At 61.7% G+C, this 16,183-nt stretch overlaps 1 protein-coding gene across 1 annotated transcript; it reads right to left on the bottom strand.

Annotated features, from left to right (window-relative positions):
* Positions 1–412: 412 nt before the first annotated feature.
* On the bottom strand, positions 413–15,318 carry CHRNA4 (cholinergic receptor nicotinic alpha 4 subunit). Its single transcript, XM_027976432.3, has 6 exons — positions 15,079–15,318; positions 13,483–13,634; positions 9,992–10,036; positions 9,796–9,905; positions 5,371–6,706; positions 413–2,810 (listed from the first exon to the last, which is right to left on the bottom strand). Exons 1-6 carry the CDS (start codon positions 15,161–15,163, stop codon positions 2,685–2,687), a joined length of 1,854 nt encoding a protein of 617 aa, XP_027832233.1. The 5' UTR covers positions 15,164–15,318; the 3' UTR covers positions 413–2,684.
* Positions 15,319–16,183: the final 865 nt, after the last annotated feature.

Raw genomic sequence — 16,183 nt, 5'->3', positions numbered from 1 at the left:
GTGGGAGGGGACAGAACACATGCAAACAGGAAAATAAGGGAGACGGCCTAACCAGATACAGGTGGAGCAGAAATCACAATAAGTGGTGGGGGCGGGGGGGGGGGCCTGTTAGCTCTTCAAAAGATTGCATTAAAAGGCAAGATACAGCTTCCTGCTTCTAGCCATGATGGAGTAGCTCACCTCAGACCAAAACCCATTAAAGAGCAGGGAAAATATACAAGGAAACTTTTTAGGCATTCTACTGTGGAATGGTCAGTGTTTCAACAAATGGGGCTGAAACAACCCTCCCAGGCGGGTCTGGGAGGCACCCAGGTGTCAAGTTATCACAAAACGCAGAAAATGAGACACAGTCAACACTAGCAGAGGAAATGGACGCCCAGAGAGACCTGCCCGCAGGCCGGTGGAGGCGACGGAGACAAACACGTTTTAGTTTATTGGGACAGAAGAACGTGACTCAGCACAACAAACTGCTTATGGATGGAGACACGGTCATGGTGGGTGCTGACCGCACCGCACCCAGTGAAAGAACAGTACAGAAAGGCCGTGAACCCGGGGCTCCACTCAGACCAAGGTCACAGTGGGGGAAACCCCTCTCTGGGGAAGAAACCAGGCATAGGCTGGAGGGGCTGGAGGGGTCTGGGGTCAGATCGAGTTAAAACTCATTGATCTGAGGGCTAAAGACCAGGCATTTTGTTGTAGGTAAATTTTATGTCAATCAAAAAAAAAAAAAACCCTGGAGGCAAGTAGCCCAAAATAGTGGTCGTGGTTAATTTGGTGGGAATGTGGGTGATCTATTCTGCATGTGGATTTTCTAACTTTTTTTCGAGTCTCAAAAAAAGGAAAACACGGAAACCAGAAAGTGGGGGCTGTCGTCCTCCCTGGGGCTCCTGGTCTCTCCCAACCCAGGAAAGAGCATCTGCACACGGGCCCCAGGGCCCCCACTGCTTCCCCACATCTGGCGCCGGATCCGCTTACGTAAGGAGGATTGGGGTGATGACGTCTGAAATCTGCGTCCAGGCTGAGACCTTGGGGCCCGTCCTGTGTCCTGGTGAGCTGCCGGTCTGGGCTCTCCCCTAGCATCCCGAGATGACTGGTGCCCCAGTAGCCTTCAGGGGGCAGGTGCCAGTCAGATGGCGTCCTAAATATCCAGGGGGTTGGTCTGCGGTTCACCGGCAGCCAGGTGGAGGCTGTGAACTTGTCTCCTCCGCCCGGGCAGTGCCCTCCAGCGGAACCTCTGCAGAAATGTCTTTGAACTTCACTAAATTATTCATTCAATTCTCCCAAGTTCCTCGTGACCCAGGCACAGCCTGAGGGGAGACCCAGGGCTCCAACCTGCCAGCTACACCCCTGACACACAGGTTCTGGAGAGGCATAGCTTGACCGTCACTGGAGAAGGGATTCCTTGGGCCTGGGGAGGCTCCCTCCACCCAGATGTGGCTCCTGGGGGAGGGGCTACACTGTCCAGACCCCACCTGGCATCTGGAGCCTAAGGGCTTGCAAGAATCCAGAGAGAGGGCGCAGCCCACCCGCACATTACCACAGGCCCAGTGTTTCCCCGGGGTCTCAGGGGACACTGTGGTGGTCCCTGGGGCTCAGCCTTCATGAGGAGTGGACACTAGGGCCCTGGGGCCATTGCCCTCCAACACCCCCGCCGGCCACCTTGGGCAGGGCAACCTCCACATGGTGTGAGGCAGAGGCTTTTGGGCTGTGGAGGGTCCCCTCCACCCCCATTTCTCAGCCCCTCCCCTGCAAGACACCACACTGCAGAGGGCCCCAGAGCTAGCCAGACAAGTGGCCCTCAGAGCCTCCGGAGTCACCACAGCTGCCATGTCAGGGAGTTCGTACCTGTTACTGTGCCCCAGAGGGGTCCCCCAACTGTGAGCAGAGGGGAAATCAAGGGAGCTGTTGGGTGGGGAGCCCAGATCTGGGTCCCTCACAAAGTCTCAAGTCCATGGGAGACCTGGGGGCATCACCAGGCCAGCAAAGTGTCTGCCCAAGACCCAAGCACCCCTGCCAGGGAGACAGCTGGGCTGCTTGGGGTCAAGGGTCCCTCACCCGAGGGGGACCTGCACCTCATTCTCCTCCACGGGGACCATGTCTAACCACTCCAACCCCAAGGCTCCTCTGAGCTAAATCTGGGCTTTGACTAATGTGCCCACAAGAGACCAAACCCAGACCCTGATCAGAACCCCCCTACTCCCCGGCTTGGGACGCCCCCCAGCCACTAAGACACCCCCTGCTTGGACCCTGCCCCCAGCAGCTGAGGGTCATGTGTTTACTGACTCACCTCTGGGGTCAGAGAGAGCAAGCCTGAGGACCCAGGGGTGCCCCAGGCCGGGATCTGTGCCTGGGTCTCAGGGATCCCACAGGGATCAAGGGCTCTGGGGGCTAAGAGGGGCTGAGGGTGGCTGAGTGGCATGGCCTGGGGAATGCTGGGACGTTTGCTGAGAGCCATCAGCCGCACGTCCTTGCAGGAAGCCATCATGTCGCCATGCTCTGGTTAAACTTTAATAAGACAGGCAGTGACACTGCCCTGCAGCCATACAGGCATACACCAGTCCCCCAGGCAGGTCCCCAGGGGTCAGCGGCTCCTTCCAAGGCTGTCTTATAGCAGACAGAGGATGGGGGGCAATCTGGTAAGTGGCATGACCCCATCGAGTTCGGGGAGTCCTGAGTCCGGGCCCCTAGATCATGCCGGCCAGCCAGGGCGGCAGGAAGAGGCCGGCAGTCCCCAGCAGGCAGACGATGATGAACACCCAGAGAAAGATGCGGTCGATGACCATGGCCACGTACTTCCAGTCCTCTTTCACCTGCAGACAGACACACACGGTCACTCCCTCAGGCCTTGCCACAGCAAGAAACTTCTAGAACCTCGGTTCCTATTCTTGCCACCAGGGTCACCAAGGTTGCAGGCATACTTGTACTAGGTAAGGGGAGTGGAGGGGATGCAGCGAAATGGCTTTGTGTAAAGTCTGGGCTCAGAAACCCTGAGCTGCAGGTGTCGATGCTCTCTAGCGAAATGGGGTCCAGCATGGTGGCCCTACCAATTCCACCAGCCTGCCAGGTGCCTCAGCTCCCAGGAAGTAGTGATGGGGATGCCTCTGAAGGAAGGCTAGGGTCCAGGCTGTGACACGGTGAAGTGTGCTCTGGGTTTTTGATACTTGGTGGCACCATGGGGACCACCCTGCCCTGCATTTACAGATGGAGCCAGTGAGGCTGGAGTCAGCAGGCACCCACAGCCCCTCGCAGTGCAAGGCGAGGGGCGGAGCATCCTGGATAGTGGTGGTTGTGGGGAGCTGACCTCCAGCAAGAAGCCCAGGGCAGTGCTCACAGCTGGCTGCCCTTCACTCCTGCCTCTGCCCTTCACTCCTGCCTCTGCCCAGGGCGGGGTTCATGGCTGGCTGCCCAGGTGGCCTGAGCCTCTCATGGTCAGTGGGTCGCTCAGGTCTGTCTCCAAAGCCCCTGAGAGTGAGGGTCACACGTGAATGCAGGCACAGCCCTGTGCTGCAAGCAGGCTCTGAGCATGCAGCTGCTGGGTGGAGGGCTCCCCAGGGACAAGGGAGGGGATCCCAGGCTAGAGGTGGGGAACATGCTGAGCCCACCACCTGTAGCCACTCCCTGGACCCGACGAGGAAGGTGGCTGCACCATCTGGGCTGAAGGGGGGACACAGAGGCCCAGAGGCAGGACAGGTCATGTTACATGTCCACGCTGGGGGATTGGGTCTAGACCCCACCTGGGGTGCCCCCAGGCAAAGCCTCAGGGAGGCCACAGGCAGGTCCTGGATGGGCAGTTGTTGGCACCTGAGTGACCAGAAAGGAGGGGCACTTGGGCTCGGGCCTGCTGGACCCTAGCAGGTCCCACAGGCCGGGCCAAGGGCAGGCTCAGCCTCCCGTTTTGGGGGCCTGGAGAGAAACAGAACTTTTCACTGTGGGTTTCTGCTCTGATGTTTAAAGAAATCAGCGGCATCATGATGGTTTTAAACCAAAGCTGAAAGGGCCGAGTTTATTCTCGGGTAACCAGAGTAAATGGGGTCACTTGAAAGCGAGGGAGCGACAGGACCCTCTGTTCCAGGAAGCAGCCAGTGGTGCTGCCACATCCGAGCAGGAGCAGCTTTCCAGCCACCCCCTTGGAGGTTGAAACGCTGCTCACAAAGCCACCCAACCCCCATCCCAGGTCGGTTCCTCTGAAGTTGCTTTGCTTCCCAGAACCTGGGCACAATGCCGGAACCAGAACCTGGTCGTGACAGCTGGGCCTGTGATGCAGATGGAGGGGTCTGGGGACAAGGGGCTGGCCCTGCACTAAGAACCACTGGGCGCCTCTGAGATCCTGGTGACACTTCAAAGGCCTCGATCTCTTCTCAGCAGCCCCTCAGACCCGCTTGTCAGAGGTCCTCAAGAACTGGGGAACGCAACGGGCCCAGAACCAGTGTCTCCCAGGTAGAACCTTCCAGAAACCCTCAGGTGACTTTGCAACCCCTTGGGATTCAAGGGACAGCTAGGAGACTGACTCGCTGTTGGGTGGGGTGGCCCAGCCACAGGACAGACAGTCCCCAGGGATCATGTGTGTCTGGGAAACGATCACAGGCTGTTCCCCAGGAGACAGAGGGATGAAGAGGTGAGGGAGGGAACCACAGTGTCTTGCCTGCCCACAGGCCTGCATTCTTGCAGGAGGAAGCTGATGTGGGGCAAGGTCACAGCCCAAGTTGAGTGGCCAGTAATGACCGAGCAGACTGATGGTGCCCTCCCCGACCCGCCTCTGTGCTCCCCTGCCCCGCCCCACCCAGGATCTGAACTGGGGCTCGGCCCTCAGCCTGGACCCACCCTTGCAGTCCCCAACTCCACAGGGCCCTGAATATGACCCGTGTCTGAGCACCTGCCCTGCGCGCCCAGACCCCAGGTGCCCTCTCTCTGGCCAGGCATGAGGGTGCTGGCCAGAGGGGCCTGTGTCCCAGGGCTGATTTCTCCTCTCCCCGTGCTAGGCCACAGAGGCCACTCAATCTCATCCCATCTCCTCTCAGCACCTCTCACCACAGACCCTCCCCGGGGCGCCCATAGCAGGGTGGGGGGCACTTGAGGTCAAGGGAGACGCTCACCAGGTGCAGATGGTGCTGGAAGCTGCCTAACACCCCACCTGCAGGCAGGCTCCTTGTGCCCTGAAGCCCAAAGGAGACACCAGAGGTCCACTCTGCTCCAGCAGCCACTGGGCCACCACTGGGGGTAACTCCTGCCCCCAAGCGGATGGAGGCTTGGGGCACAGGGAACAGCCGGGTTGGGGTCCTGGTTTCTCTGTCTTTCACCAGTCACCTCCTCCTTCAAAGTGGATGGGGCGGTGGGCGCCCCCCCGCCCAGGTGACTGTGGTGGGGACTTACCGAGAAGTCTGTGTCTTCCGCCTTCAGGTGGTCTGCAATGTACTGGACGCCCTCCACCGCCCGTGCCAGGGCTGGCGACAGGGGCAGGGGCGGCGCTCTGGTGCTGGAGGTCTTGAGCGTGGCATTTGGGGCCCCCAGTTCCTTCCTGCACTGGCATTTGCAGGGGGAGGCCTGGTCTGGGGGCAGGAGCTCGGCTGAGGGGGCCTTGGTCGGAGAAGAGGGGGAGCTATCCGCCAGGCGGGCGGCCGGTGAGGCAGCCTCCTCTCGTGGCCCGCAGTACTGGATGCTCCGGGACCGGCACCGCACGCCGTCCTCCACCGCTTTGCTGGGGCTGGACATGTGCTGGACACTTAGGGACCGGGTCTTGGTGAGGCCCGGGGTCCGGGTGCTGGTGGGTGGATGGCAGGGCCCAGGAGATAGACAGGGGCTGGCCTTCTCGGCCTCTGAAGGCTGCAGAGTTGGCACCTGGTCAGAGGGTGTTGTACGGGCTGGCTGGGGCTTGCTGGGCTGGTCTACCCCACGGGTCAGGGATGGAGACTGGGCGGGCTCCCCCTGGGGCTCCGGCCAGAAGTGCGGAGCGCTGGCCGCCTTGTGCATGGACTCGATGAGCCGCCGGCAGTGGTCCTTGACCACGGACGGCCGCTTCATGAAGAGCAGGCGTGGCACGATGTCCAGGAAGACACGGCGGACCCAGGCGGGCATGGTGTGTGTGCGCGGGGAGCGGTGGTGCACGTTGAGCACGAAGACGGTGATGATGATGGAGAGCGTGACGAAGATCATGGTGAAGAGCAGGTACTCGCCGATGAGTGGGATGACCAGCGAGGTGGATGGGATGATCTCGGTGATGAGCAGCAGGAAGACGGTGAGCGACAGCAACACGGAGATGCAGAGGGTGATCTTCTCGCCGCACTCGGAGGGCAGGTAGAAGACGAGCACGGTGAGGCAGGAGATGAGCAGGCAGGGGATGATGAGGTTGATGGTGTAGAAGAGCGGCAGGCGCCGGATGATGAAGGCGTAGGTGATGTCCGAGTAGACCTCCGCGCAGCACTCGTACTTGCGCGTGTTGTAGGTGCCCACGGCGTCCACGATGACCCACTCACCGCTGTCCCAGAAGTCCAGCTGGTCCACGCGGCTGTGCATGCTCACCAGGTCGATCTTGGCCTTGTCGTAGGTCCAGGACCCGAACTTCATGGTGCAGTTCTGCTGGTCGAAGGGGAAGAAGGTGACGTCGATGCTGCAGGAGCTCTTGTAGATGGCCGGGGGCGTCCACTGCACCCGGCCGTCGTGGAAGAGGTGGGCCTTGGTCAGGTGGGTAATGGCAAAGTCCCCGTCCGCACTGGGCGGGAGAGAGAGGTGGTGGGTGAGGCGCCCGACACCTGAGGTCCAGAGCTCTCATGCCTCTGCCCGCTACACACACCCTCACTTCACAGTGAAGCCTCGCCCGGGACCAGACAGCTCTGGGCTCATTGCTCATGGTGCCCATGTCCAGCTCATTGCTCACCTGCCCACCTTGCTGTTTCCCCAACCCTTAGGGGTGACATGCCGTGGAGACTTTCTCAGCAGCCCACACCACACTTGACATCCAAGCTTGACCATGGAGATGACCACGATTATTTGGGGGCTAGAAGGGCCATCCATGTCACATCAGGGGCTCCACGTGCACTAGTGGCCCCAGGGCAGCGCACAGAGTGCCTCGTTCCCTGTGGTCACCCTGGAGCTGGACGGAAATCTGACCTGTCTCACCACCTTCTCCTGCTTCAGGCCGGCATTTTCTCCCCCACAGATGCCCCCAAACCTAGAGGTGAGAACCCCCTTCTTGCACAGGTGAAGACTCCAGGGCCCAACGAGGAAGAGACCAGGCCTCCCAGAGGGGGACGTGGACTCCAGCCATCACATCCCAGGCCCTCAGCCCTCCTGCCTATTCCTTGGCTTCAGGGCTCCCTGTCCAGACCTGGCAGGGAACAGAGCTAGGGGCTGCTGTCCTGGCCCAAGCCTGGGTCTCCCAGGGACAGCCGCCTAAGATGCCCATGGTGAGGAGAAGGGCATGTTGAAGCCATGGGGGACCTGGGGACACCTGCCCACAGTCTGCTGAGAACACTGCCTGCCCCCAGAGTCAGCCACTCTCTCCTTTGCTGCTGGAAGTGCCCAGTCCCCGGTCTGGGTCCCAAGCTGTTATTGCCTGGGTCAGGAGGGCCTTCACTCAGCCTGTTTCCCCGCAAGGCCTGAGCTGACCACGCTGACCACGGGGGGCACCCACAGGCAGGTAAGGGAGCAGCTGTCCCGGGCTTCGGCTCTGAAATGCTGATGGGAGACCTCCCCTCCTCCCACCGGGGACAGCCCCACAGACACTAGTCTCCGAGCCCTGTCTTCACTCACCTGTGCTAAGGGCACTTCTGCCCTGGGCCGGCCCCGTACTCTGCATGTGGGACTCTGGGACCCAGCCACCCAGGGCAACTCCAGGAAGAAGGAGCTTTCCCAAGGGAAGCTGTCACCACCCCCACCTCCCTGCCACCCCACCCCGCCCTCATCACCGCTCTAGGAAGTCCCACCCCTCCCCCACAGTGGGCTTCCCATGCCAGGGGAAGCACCCCCCAGAAGCTGGGCCAGTAAGCCCAGGGGGAGTGGTCATTAGGACAGCTTGTGGGGAAGAGGGGTCAACCCAGCCAGTCAGATTCCTGCTCTAGGCTGAAGACGCCATCCACATGAGCCCCTCTGCCTGGCAGGCCAGTGGAGGGAGCCCCCGTGGACAGCACGGCCTCACGTGCACTCCCTCCAGCCTCGAAGGAGTACCCCAAAGCTCTCAGAAAAGCCACCTTCAACCCTTCCCCTTGCCCAGCAGCCTGCGCTGACCACTGGGCCACACGGAAGTGCACATGGGCCTGATCTCTGGAAACAGGCCTCCCCAGTGGCCATCTGGCCAACATCACCACCAGCCCTGGGGTCCATCTGTGCCCACACCCAACCCCCTCCAAAGAGGGCCTTGGTGCCAGCCTCCATCCCTAAGGGAAGCTAGGGGTCCAACCTGCTACCTCTGGGTCTTGGTAGGGAGTCTAGAGAGGGAAGGGGCTGGGCTGCCATCCTGGGGGCTGTATGCCTCCCAGACCTGCTTATTGGTCTCTGTCGAGCAGTGACAGAGCATGATGCTCCCCTGGGTCCCAGAGTCCTGACCCTGGTCCCTGTGTTCTGGGTCAGAGAGGTTCAGGCAGATTGAGTGCTGGGTCCCCTGGGGCAGGGGGCTGGGGGAGCTGAGTGGGGACCCCGGGGGGCCTTAGGGGGCCTGGAGGACTCCAGCGCTCAGGGTCTGACCAGGCAGCTTGTAGAGGGAAAACAGAGAGTGTGCCCCACCTCCCACTCTCCAAGTGGCCCCCCTTAATGCATCCCTAAAACCCTCTCCTCCACGTGTGGCCGCTCTCCCCGCTGCCATTACTGGAATCAATTAAGCTGCAAGTGGAGCCCAGTCGTTCTTAATCAAATAGCATTTGTAGGTCAGGCCCAACCCCGGGGCCCAGGAGGGCTTTTGTGCAGAAGCACCAGGGTCTGGGTGGGAGGGCAGGGGGCCTTGGGCAGGGGGACCAAGTGCTGCCATTGGCTGTGTTCGTCAGTGCTGTGGGGCCACGGCCGCCCAGAGCCTGGGTCTTCCAGCATGGATTCAGCTCTGGGTGAGCTGGCCTAGCAATGACACAGCAGAGACCATGGACACGGTAGGCTGTCAGGCTGCCCCAAGGTCAAGGGCCCAGCCAAGGTCCCAGGAAAGGACAAGTTCAAGGAGGCCAGCCCTCTGGAGCCCACGTCTGCCACAGCAGTGCCCATAGTCCCCTGGCCCCCCAGCACAGAAACACCCTCCAGAGATGAGATTTCAGCTCAGCTTCCGCAGCTGGGACACACATCCCTGACAGAGGCTTTGTTTGCGGAGCGTGATGAGCTGGGGTTTGGGGACTTTCGGTGATGTCTGTGCACGGAGCTGTGAGCACAGGTGGAGGGGCAGGGGAGGGTGAGGACAGGCAGGCTGTTCTGGGGGCTCCCTCCCCACTCCCCGTACCCCACCCTCTGCTCCAGGACTGGGTGACCAATGTACAGGTGCCCAGCCTCCCCAGACAGGGACTGATTCTGGAACAGACTCCAGCCCGAGGGGGAGCAACTGCGGGGCCTGTAGTCATCCTGGGAGGGGCTCTGATCCCTTCCTTGCCCGGCAAGAAACTGAGGCCCCAGGGCTGGTACGGGCAGGGAAGGAACCCTCAGGCACCCGCAGGCCCCCAGAGCCCCCATCTCCTTGCCTCTTTGCCTGTCAATAGGTCTCAGCACCCTCTTTATTTCCGCCTGGGCTGGAGGGCTGAGCTGTCTGCCTCTTGCTCACGCTGGCTTTGGCAGAGATTCCTGGCGGGGGCGTGGCTGGACGTGGCCCCACCCACTAAGGCCCCAGCTCACTTGTTGTAAAGAACGATGTCTGGCCGCCAGATTAGCTCGGAGGGGATTCGGATGGAAGTCACATTCTCATAGTCGGCGGGGTCCCAGTGCAGCTTATAGTCGTGCCACTCCTGCGGGAGGAAAGGAAAGAGGGGGGTCAGAAGAGAAGGGTAGGGAGAGGGTGCGGAGGGGGCATTGAGGGCTCTCTCCCACTCACCTGCTTCACCCACACATTCGTCGTCATCATTTGGTTCTTCTCATCCTAGGGCACGAACAAGAAGAAGGCAGGTTGTGATCCCCATTGGTTCAGGACGCATCTCTCTGGCCAAGCTTCCTTACCCACAAGGACGGGCCAGGGCCGAACATGGGGACTGGGTGACCTCAGGAGGGAGGGAGTGTCTCGCCCCTGGAGGCAGCCAAGCCCAGGACGGCAGGCCCAGAGGGGACTGAGGGCCACTGGGTAAGTCCCTTTGACCCTTCTGAGAAGGAAGGTGAGGACAGTGTCCAGCTGGCTTTACAGGTGGCCGGACCTGGCCCTCTCCAGCTACGTAAGTAAGGGTGTATTCGATACCCAGGGCTCCTGGCTGCTGGAGGAGCTGTCCTCTTCCCAGCAGCCCATGATGGTCCTGCTCACCTGCATCACTCCCTCCCAGCTGGCCAGCCTGCCCTCTCTGCTACCCCTGAGCCACCCACTCACTGGCCAAACTGCCCCTCCAGGCCCAGAGCCTCAGGACCTGGAGGTAGACAGGTGAGGGGCAAGAACAGATGAGATGGGAGCAGGAGAGCCGGCAGGCTCCTCTACAGGTCACTGAGCAGCCCCCTGCCAGGTGAGAAGGGCTGGAACACACTCACTCGCATACAACACTCACATGCACTCATACACACTGACACACACTGACACACTCACACACACTCACAACACTCACATGCATACATACACACTGACACACACTGACACACTCACACACACTCACAACACTCACATGCATACATACACACTGACACACACTGACACACACACAATACACACACACTCATACACAATACACACACATACAACACACACACACACACTCCCTGCTCACTCCACCCCACTTCCCAGCCCTCCTGTTCACTGGACACAGGCAGTCAGGCACCAGCACAGGCTGGAGAAGAACGCCAGGCTCTGTGCATGGATTTAGGGCTCCTCTTACCCCACCCTGAACCTCCAGGGACCATGCCGCACCCAGCCCAGGCAGAGGGCAACTGGGTTGGGGCTGGAGGGGGCTGGCTCCTTGCAAAAGGTTTGGGGCGGGACACTTGCTGCTGATGGAGGGTACTTCTCAGAGAGCAGGGTGCCCCTGAGGGGCAGGGGCTATTCCCCTGGGGAGGGTAGAGGGACTGGACACAGGCTCAGGGGGGCGGGCGGTGCTTGAACCAGCCTCTCCCCACTTTATGACGGCCCAACTTTTTCCCTTGTTGGCTCTAGACCAGGGGCACACAAGTCGTCAGGACGACTGCTTAGGCCAAAGAAACCCGAGGATGGTCAAGAAGTGAAGCACCCAGTGCCCAGACAGGGCTGGGGGCAGATGGTTATTCAAAGGCAAGGCCCGGGAGCCTCCCCTCCTGCTCCCCCAGGGGACAAGCCCTGGGTAGGCTGGGTCATGGGAGGGGACCACATCTCCTGCCACCCCAGGCACTGCCTTGGTCCTGATCTCCCTCAGGGCCACCTGGGTCATGCCACCAGAGGACACTGAGGATAAGCGTGACCTGAGCGGGGCCTGGACACCACTCCAACGACCTCGACCTTGGCAATGCAGTCCTGCAGTGGTGCCGCCCCTACCACCACATCCTTGCATTCCCCCGGGGGCAGCTGGCCTGGCTCTGCCCCATTCCCTGCCTCCAGATCAAGCTTCCAGGTGCCGGGCCTGGCCTCCTTCCCCTTGTGCCCACCCCTCACACACCCCCCTTGCAGCTGTCCACCCGTCCACCCCACCCGTATAAAGTGCCCTTCATACATTCGGGCACCTGAAACATTAGCCCAGGGCCCAGAGGTGCCCAGGGACTCCCAGCCTCCTCTGCAGACGTGAACACACACGAACACACACACACACACATACACACTGGGGCACAAACCTGCAGCAAACACTGCAGCCCTTCAAAGAGTGGGCAGGGAGGCGGCCCCTTCCACAAAAGGCCAGCACCCAGGACGGGCAAGGACGTCTCATCAGCACACGTGTGCAGGAGTGTCCTTGGCCAACTCAGCTGCAGACAGCAGGGCTGGGAGCAGCTCCTGTCCAGCCCAGTGTTGCCATGGGGCCTCCGGTGGGTCCCTCACTGGGGTCTCAGGACTGGTGTGCTCTGGCTGTCTCTTCTGGGCAAACTAGGGAGATGGAGGGGAGGAGAATGCTGCAACGTGGGAGTCGGGGAGATGCTGCAACATGGTGGCTGGGGACAAGAAAACCCCAGGAGCTCAGGCAGGAGGCCAGGCCACAGTGCAGCTGACCCAGAACATGAAGCCACAGCCACACTGGGAATTACGTTTGCAAACGCAGTGGGTCGGAACCCCCACCATCCTGAGCTCCCTTCTGGCTGCACCCCAGCCAGGAGTACTTTACAGGAAGCATTTGAGGCTTGGTTCTAGGAGGCCTGAGAGCACAGGCCAGGATGGGGGACTGACCAGTTCTCTCTGCTAATGGGGCACAAGCATAGCTCTTTCTGTCAGTGTGAATGTGGCCACAGCCCCCACCCTCCACGTCCCAAAGCCCCTTGGATGTTGCCGGCTCACTCATCCTATTCCACAGGTGAGAAGACCAGGGCCCAGGGGCCACTCAATACACCTGGCACGAGCTGGAAACCAGGGTCTCCAGGCTCTGAAACTGGTGGCTCCCCCCTCACAGAGCCCGCTTGGGGTTGGGGTCCTGGCAGGGGTGTGGGGTGGACATTTGGAGAGATCTACAGCCCGTGGCAGCTCCTCCTGGAACCTGAGCTGACTGGAAACCCCAGTCCAAACCTAGCTAGCCTCAGACCCTCTTGCAGCCAGCAAACCAGCTCCCGGAAGACTCCTCCAGGCCAGGCTGGAGCCCACACTCCAAAGCCCTTTGGCTGCTGCCCCAGGATGTGCAGCCAACACGCAGTTAGACCCATAGGACGGGCCCCCACCCTGAGTGATCACCCCCGCTCCTCCAGAGCTGCAGCCACTCAGAGGCTGGACCTCGGCCTCCTCCCAATAGCCTCCTCGGTCCCCATCCAGGGAAGTAAAGTCACCTGACAAACAGCCTGTCTGACTCGCCAGGTTGCCCCATTCCAGACAGGCTGGGGGACCTCCTGAGCAAGGTGAAGGTCAAGAGGGGCTGCCAGGGCCCCACACGGCCCCACCCTGACCCACTCAGTGCCAGGACTTGCCCTGCACTGGCCCCACAGACGAGTCTCCTGCTCCCTGTCTCTGGCGGCCACAGCCCTGATCCCCTGCTGCAAATCTGGCCCTTTGAGCTTTTCTACGTGGAGAGGGAGGAATGGGCAGGGCCTTGGAGGGCATCGCGTGGAACAGTCCTTGCCCCCCACGTTGCTTAAGTGTATGTGCAGGACTCAGGCAGGGCTGGGACTCAAATGCAGCCCTCCCAGCTCATCCAGCCCATGCCCCCAGCCCCAGGGCCATCTCCAGGCCTGTCCCTCCCTGACACAGGTTGGCCCTGGGTTGCCGACACCCACCCCATCCCCAGCACCTACCACATCAATGAGCTGCGCGATAGACAGGCCGAAGTGGACAAGAACCGCATCCGAGATGTTAGCCACGGGCCGGGACCACTTATTATAGCCTGAGAAGAGCTTCTTCAGCAGCCGCTCCTCCGCATGAGCCCGGGTCTCTGCATGGCTGCTCACTGGGGGGACATGCGGGTGCAGGGCTCAGGGGAGGGGACGGTGGCCGTCCAGGCTGCGCCCTTGGGCCTCCTGCCAGGCCACACTCAGCACTTGGGCTCCCTTCCAGCCCCTCAAAGCACATTCCTCCCTCCTATCTCAGGACCTTTGCACCTGCTGCCCTACTTCCGTTCGCAGTTTCTCCTCCACCCCAGGGAAGGGAAGCCTTCTGAGCACTGGGTCCACCGCTGTGAGAGGGTATCACTGATGTGATGAGTGCTGACTGGACGGCTCCTCATCAGACCGTGACTGCGGGAGAGAGGGGCTCTATCTCGAGCTACTAGCACAGTCCTGAGTACCTTGTCTCAAAGCACAAAGGTGGGGGTAACCGCAGGACAAGAATGGGCAGGCCCAGGCAGGGAAAGAAGGACGAGGAGTGAGGATTCAACCCCTGAGGGTTTCCTGTGGCTGCAGCAACCGCAAGCGATCATCCTGGAAGATCATCCAGGATGCATGAGTGACCTGGCACCCCCAGTGACTCTGGCACGCTGCATTCCTGGATGGTCTCTCCTCGATGACTAGATCTGGAGTGAACCTGGGGAGGGGCTTCCTCATTCAGCCCAGCCCAGTGGCCAGTCTGTGGTCTGACGGCTTCCCTGCCACTCTTGAGCACCTGTGCTGCATCATGGAGGGCATCTGAGGGCAGGACAGGAGACCCTTGTTTACCTGCTCCTGTCAGCTCAGTCCTGCTGACTGCTGGACCCATGAGAGAATGACTGACAGCTGGACCCATGAGGGCATTCACAAGTATGCCTGGGGTCAATCTTAGACCCCCAGGACCTTTACTCCCAGCCCAGAGCCCCAGCGTAGTCCCTCTGACAGTATAGTGTCTCTCCTTCCTCACTGGGGAGGCCAGAGGATTAAATTCCCTCCATGCACCCCTGAAATAGCAAGGTGGCTTCCCAGAGAATGAGGAGGAGCAGATGGCTGGAACCTCGACAGTTCTAGTGAGCCTGGGTGAGCAGAAGGGGTTTGGGTGGGGCCCTGCCAAGGGCAGAGACCAGCCCTCTGATTCCCCAGCCCTCAGGGGTGGGGGGTGGGGCAGGCATGGTGCAGCCTGCAAGGAAATTGGGCAGAATGGATAAACGGGGGTGGGACGCACCTCTCTCCATTCAAGTTGGAGCTTCTGGGTCCAGCTCCTGAAACAGCATCTCCCTCAGACCCACCCCAATCCTTTTTTTCGAATTGCCGAACAGGTTAACTCTTTCTTCGCCTGGCTCCGCCCGCGCTCGAAGGACAGTCTTTTGCGTCTGGGGGATGCGGGGTGGGGGGAGCCTCCGCGGCTGCCCCGTTGCGCGCATCCGAGGCTTGGGACTGCAGCCAGGAGCCTCCCTTCCTTTGGCTCCGGAGGTCCAAGGCCGCCCTGAACCGGGCGAAAGGGGATCCTTCCAGCGCCCTGAAACTTACCAGGCAGGAAGCCGGCCCCCAGCAGCAGCAGCAGCAGCAGCAGCAGCGGCGGCAGCGGCGATGTCCCCGGGCCCCCGAGCTCCATGGCGCACAGAGCGGGCTCTAGATGCGGGCGGCTCCCGGCTCCACCGCGCCCCTGCTCTGAGCTCCGCGCGCACCCAACTTCATGCCCCCCGCGCCGCGCGGGCCGCTCCGACCGCAAAGCCTCGCTCGGTCGCTCCTCCGGGAGGGCGCGGCGGCGGCTACCGGACCCGGATCGCGGGCTGTGGGCTCCGCGGCGCGGCCCCGCCCGGACCTGCCCGCCTCCAGCCGGCGAGGAGGAGGGGGAGGAGGGACAGGAGGAGGGAGCAGGAGGGAGGGCAAGGACCAGAAGGAGAGGGGGAGGGGGATGCACCGCGAGTCGAGAGGGGGCGCGGGGGCTGAGATCGGCCGGCGCGGGGGCAAAGTTTCCTTTGACCTCCCAGGGCCGGGCACGTGCCCGAGCCACGAGTGGGGGCCCGGCAATCGCTGCGTGCGTCTCGGGAATCCAGGCGCGGGCTGGTTTGCGGACCACGAGACATCAACCCTCGCCCGGTCCCCAGCCCCGCGCCTCCACCGCCTGCCTGGAGGGAGGGACTCGCTCCAGGTTCTCCCGGCGCCAGGAGGGGCGCCCGGGCGGATGTGGTTAACTTCACCACCCCGGCTCCGATGTGCAGTTTGGAAATCACAGGTCCCTGGTCGTCTTCCCCAACCAGGCGCTCAGGACAGAATCCTCCCCATCGGCCTGTCCCCCGCGGACCGGGAAGCGTTCAGAAGAGCTTCGACTCGGCAGCCGGCCTTTCTGGGGCGAGGAGAACTCTAACGCCCCCTCCCCAGGCGAAGCCGCTTCTTGCCGCCTCCAGGTCGGACCCGGGCCGGGGTCTGCTGCCCCCGCCTCTGAACGGCCTGCGGCCGGGTGGACTGCGCCGGCGAGAGGGCAGTCCCCATCCCACGCGCGGTGGGCAGCGGCTGAGGGGCGGCTGTGGAGGGTCTCGGCTGAGACCTCCGCAGAGCAGTCCGCGGCACCCCTGGACTAGTCTTGAAGTACATCGGCCGCAACCGAGATGACCTGGTGCCACGCTCCATG

This window comes from Ovis aries, chromosome 13 (assembly GCF_016772045.2).
Source record: "Ovis aries strain OAR_USU_Benz2616 breed Rambouillet chromosome 13, ARS-UI_Ramb_v3.0, whole genome shotgun sequence".
NCBI lineage: Eukaryota > Metazoa > Chordata > Mammalia > Artiodactyla > Bovidae > Ovis > Ovis aries.
This window is presented reverse-complemented; position numbering and strand designations above follow the sequence as displayed.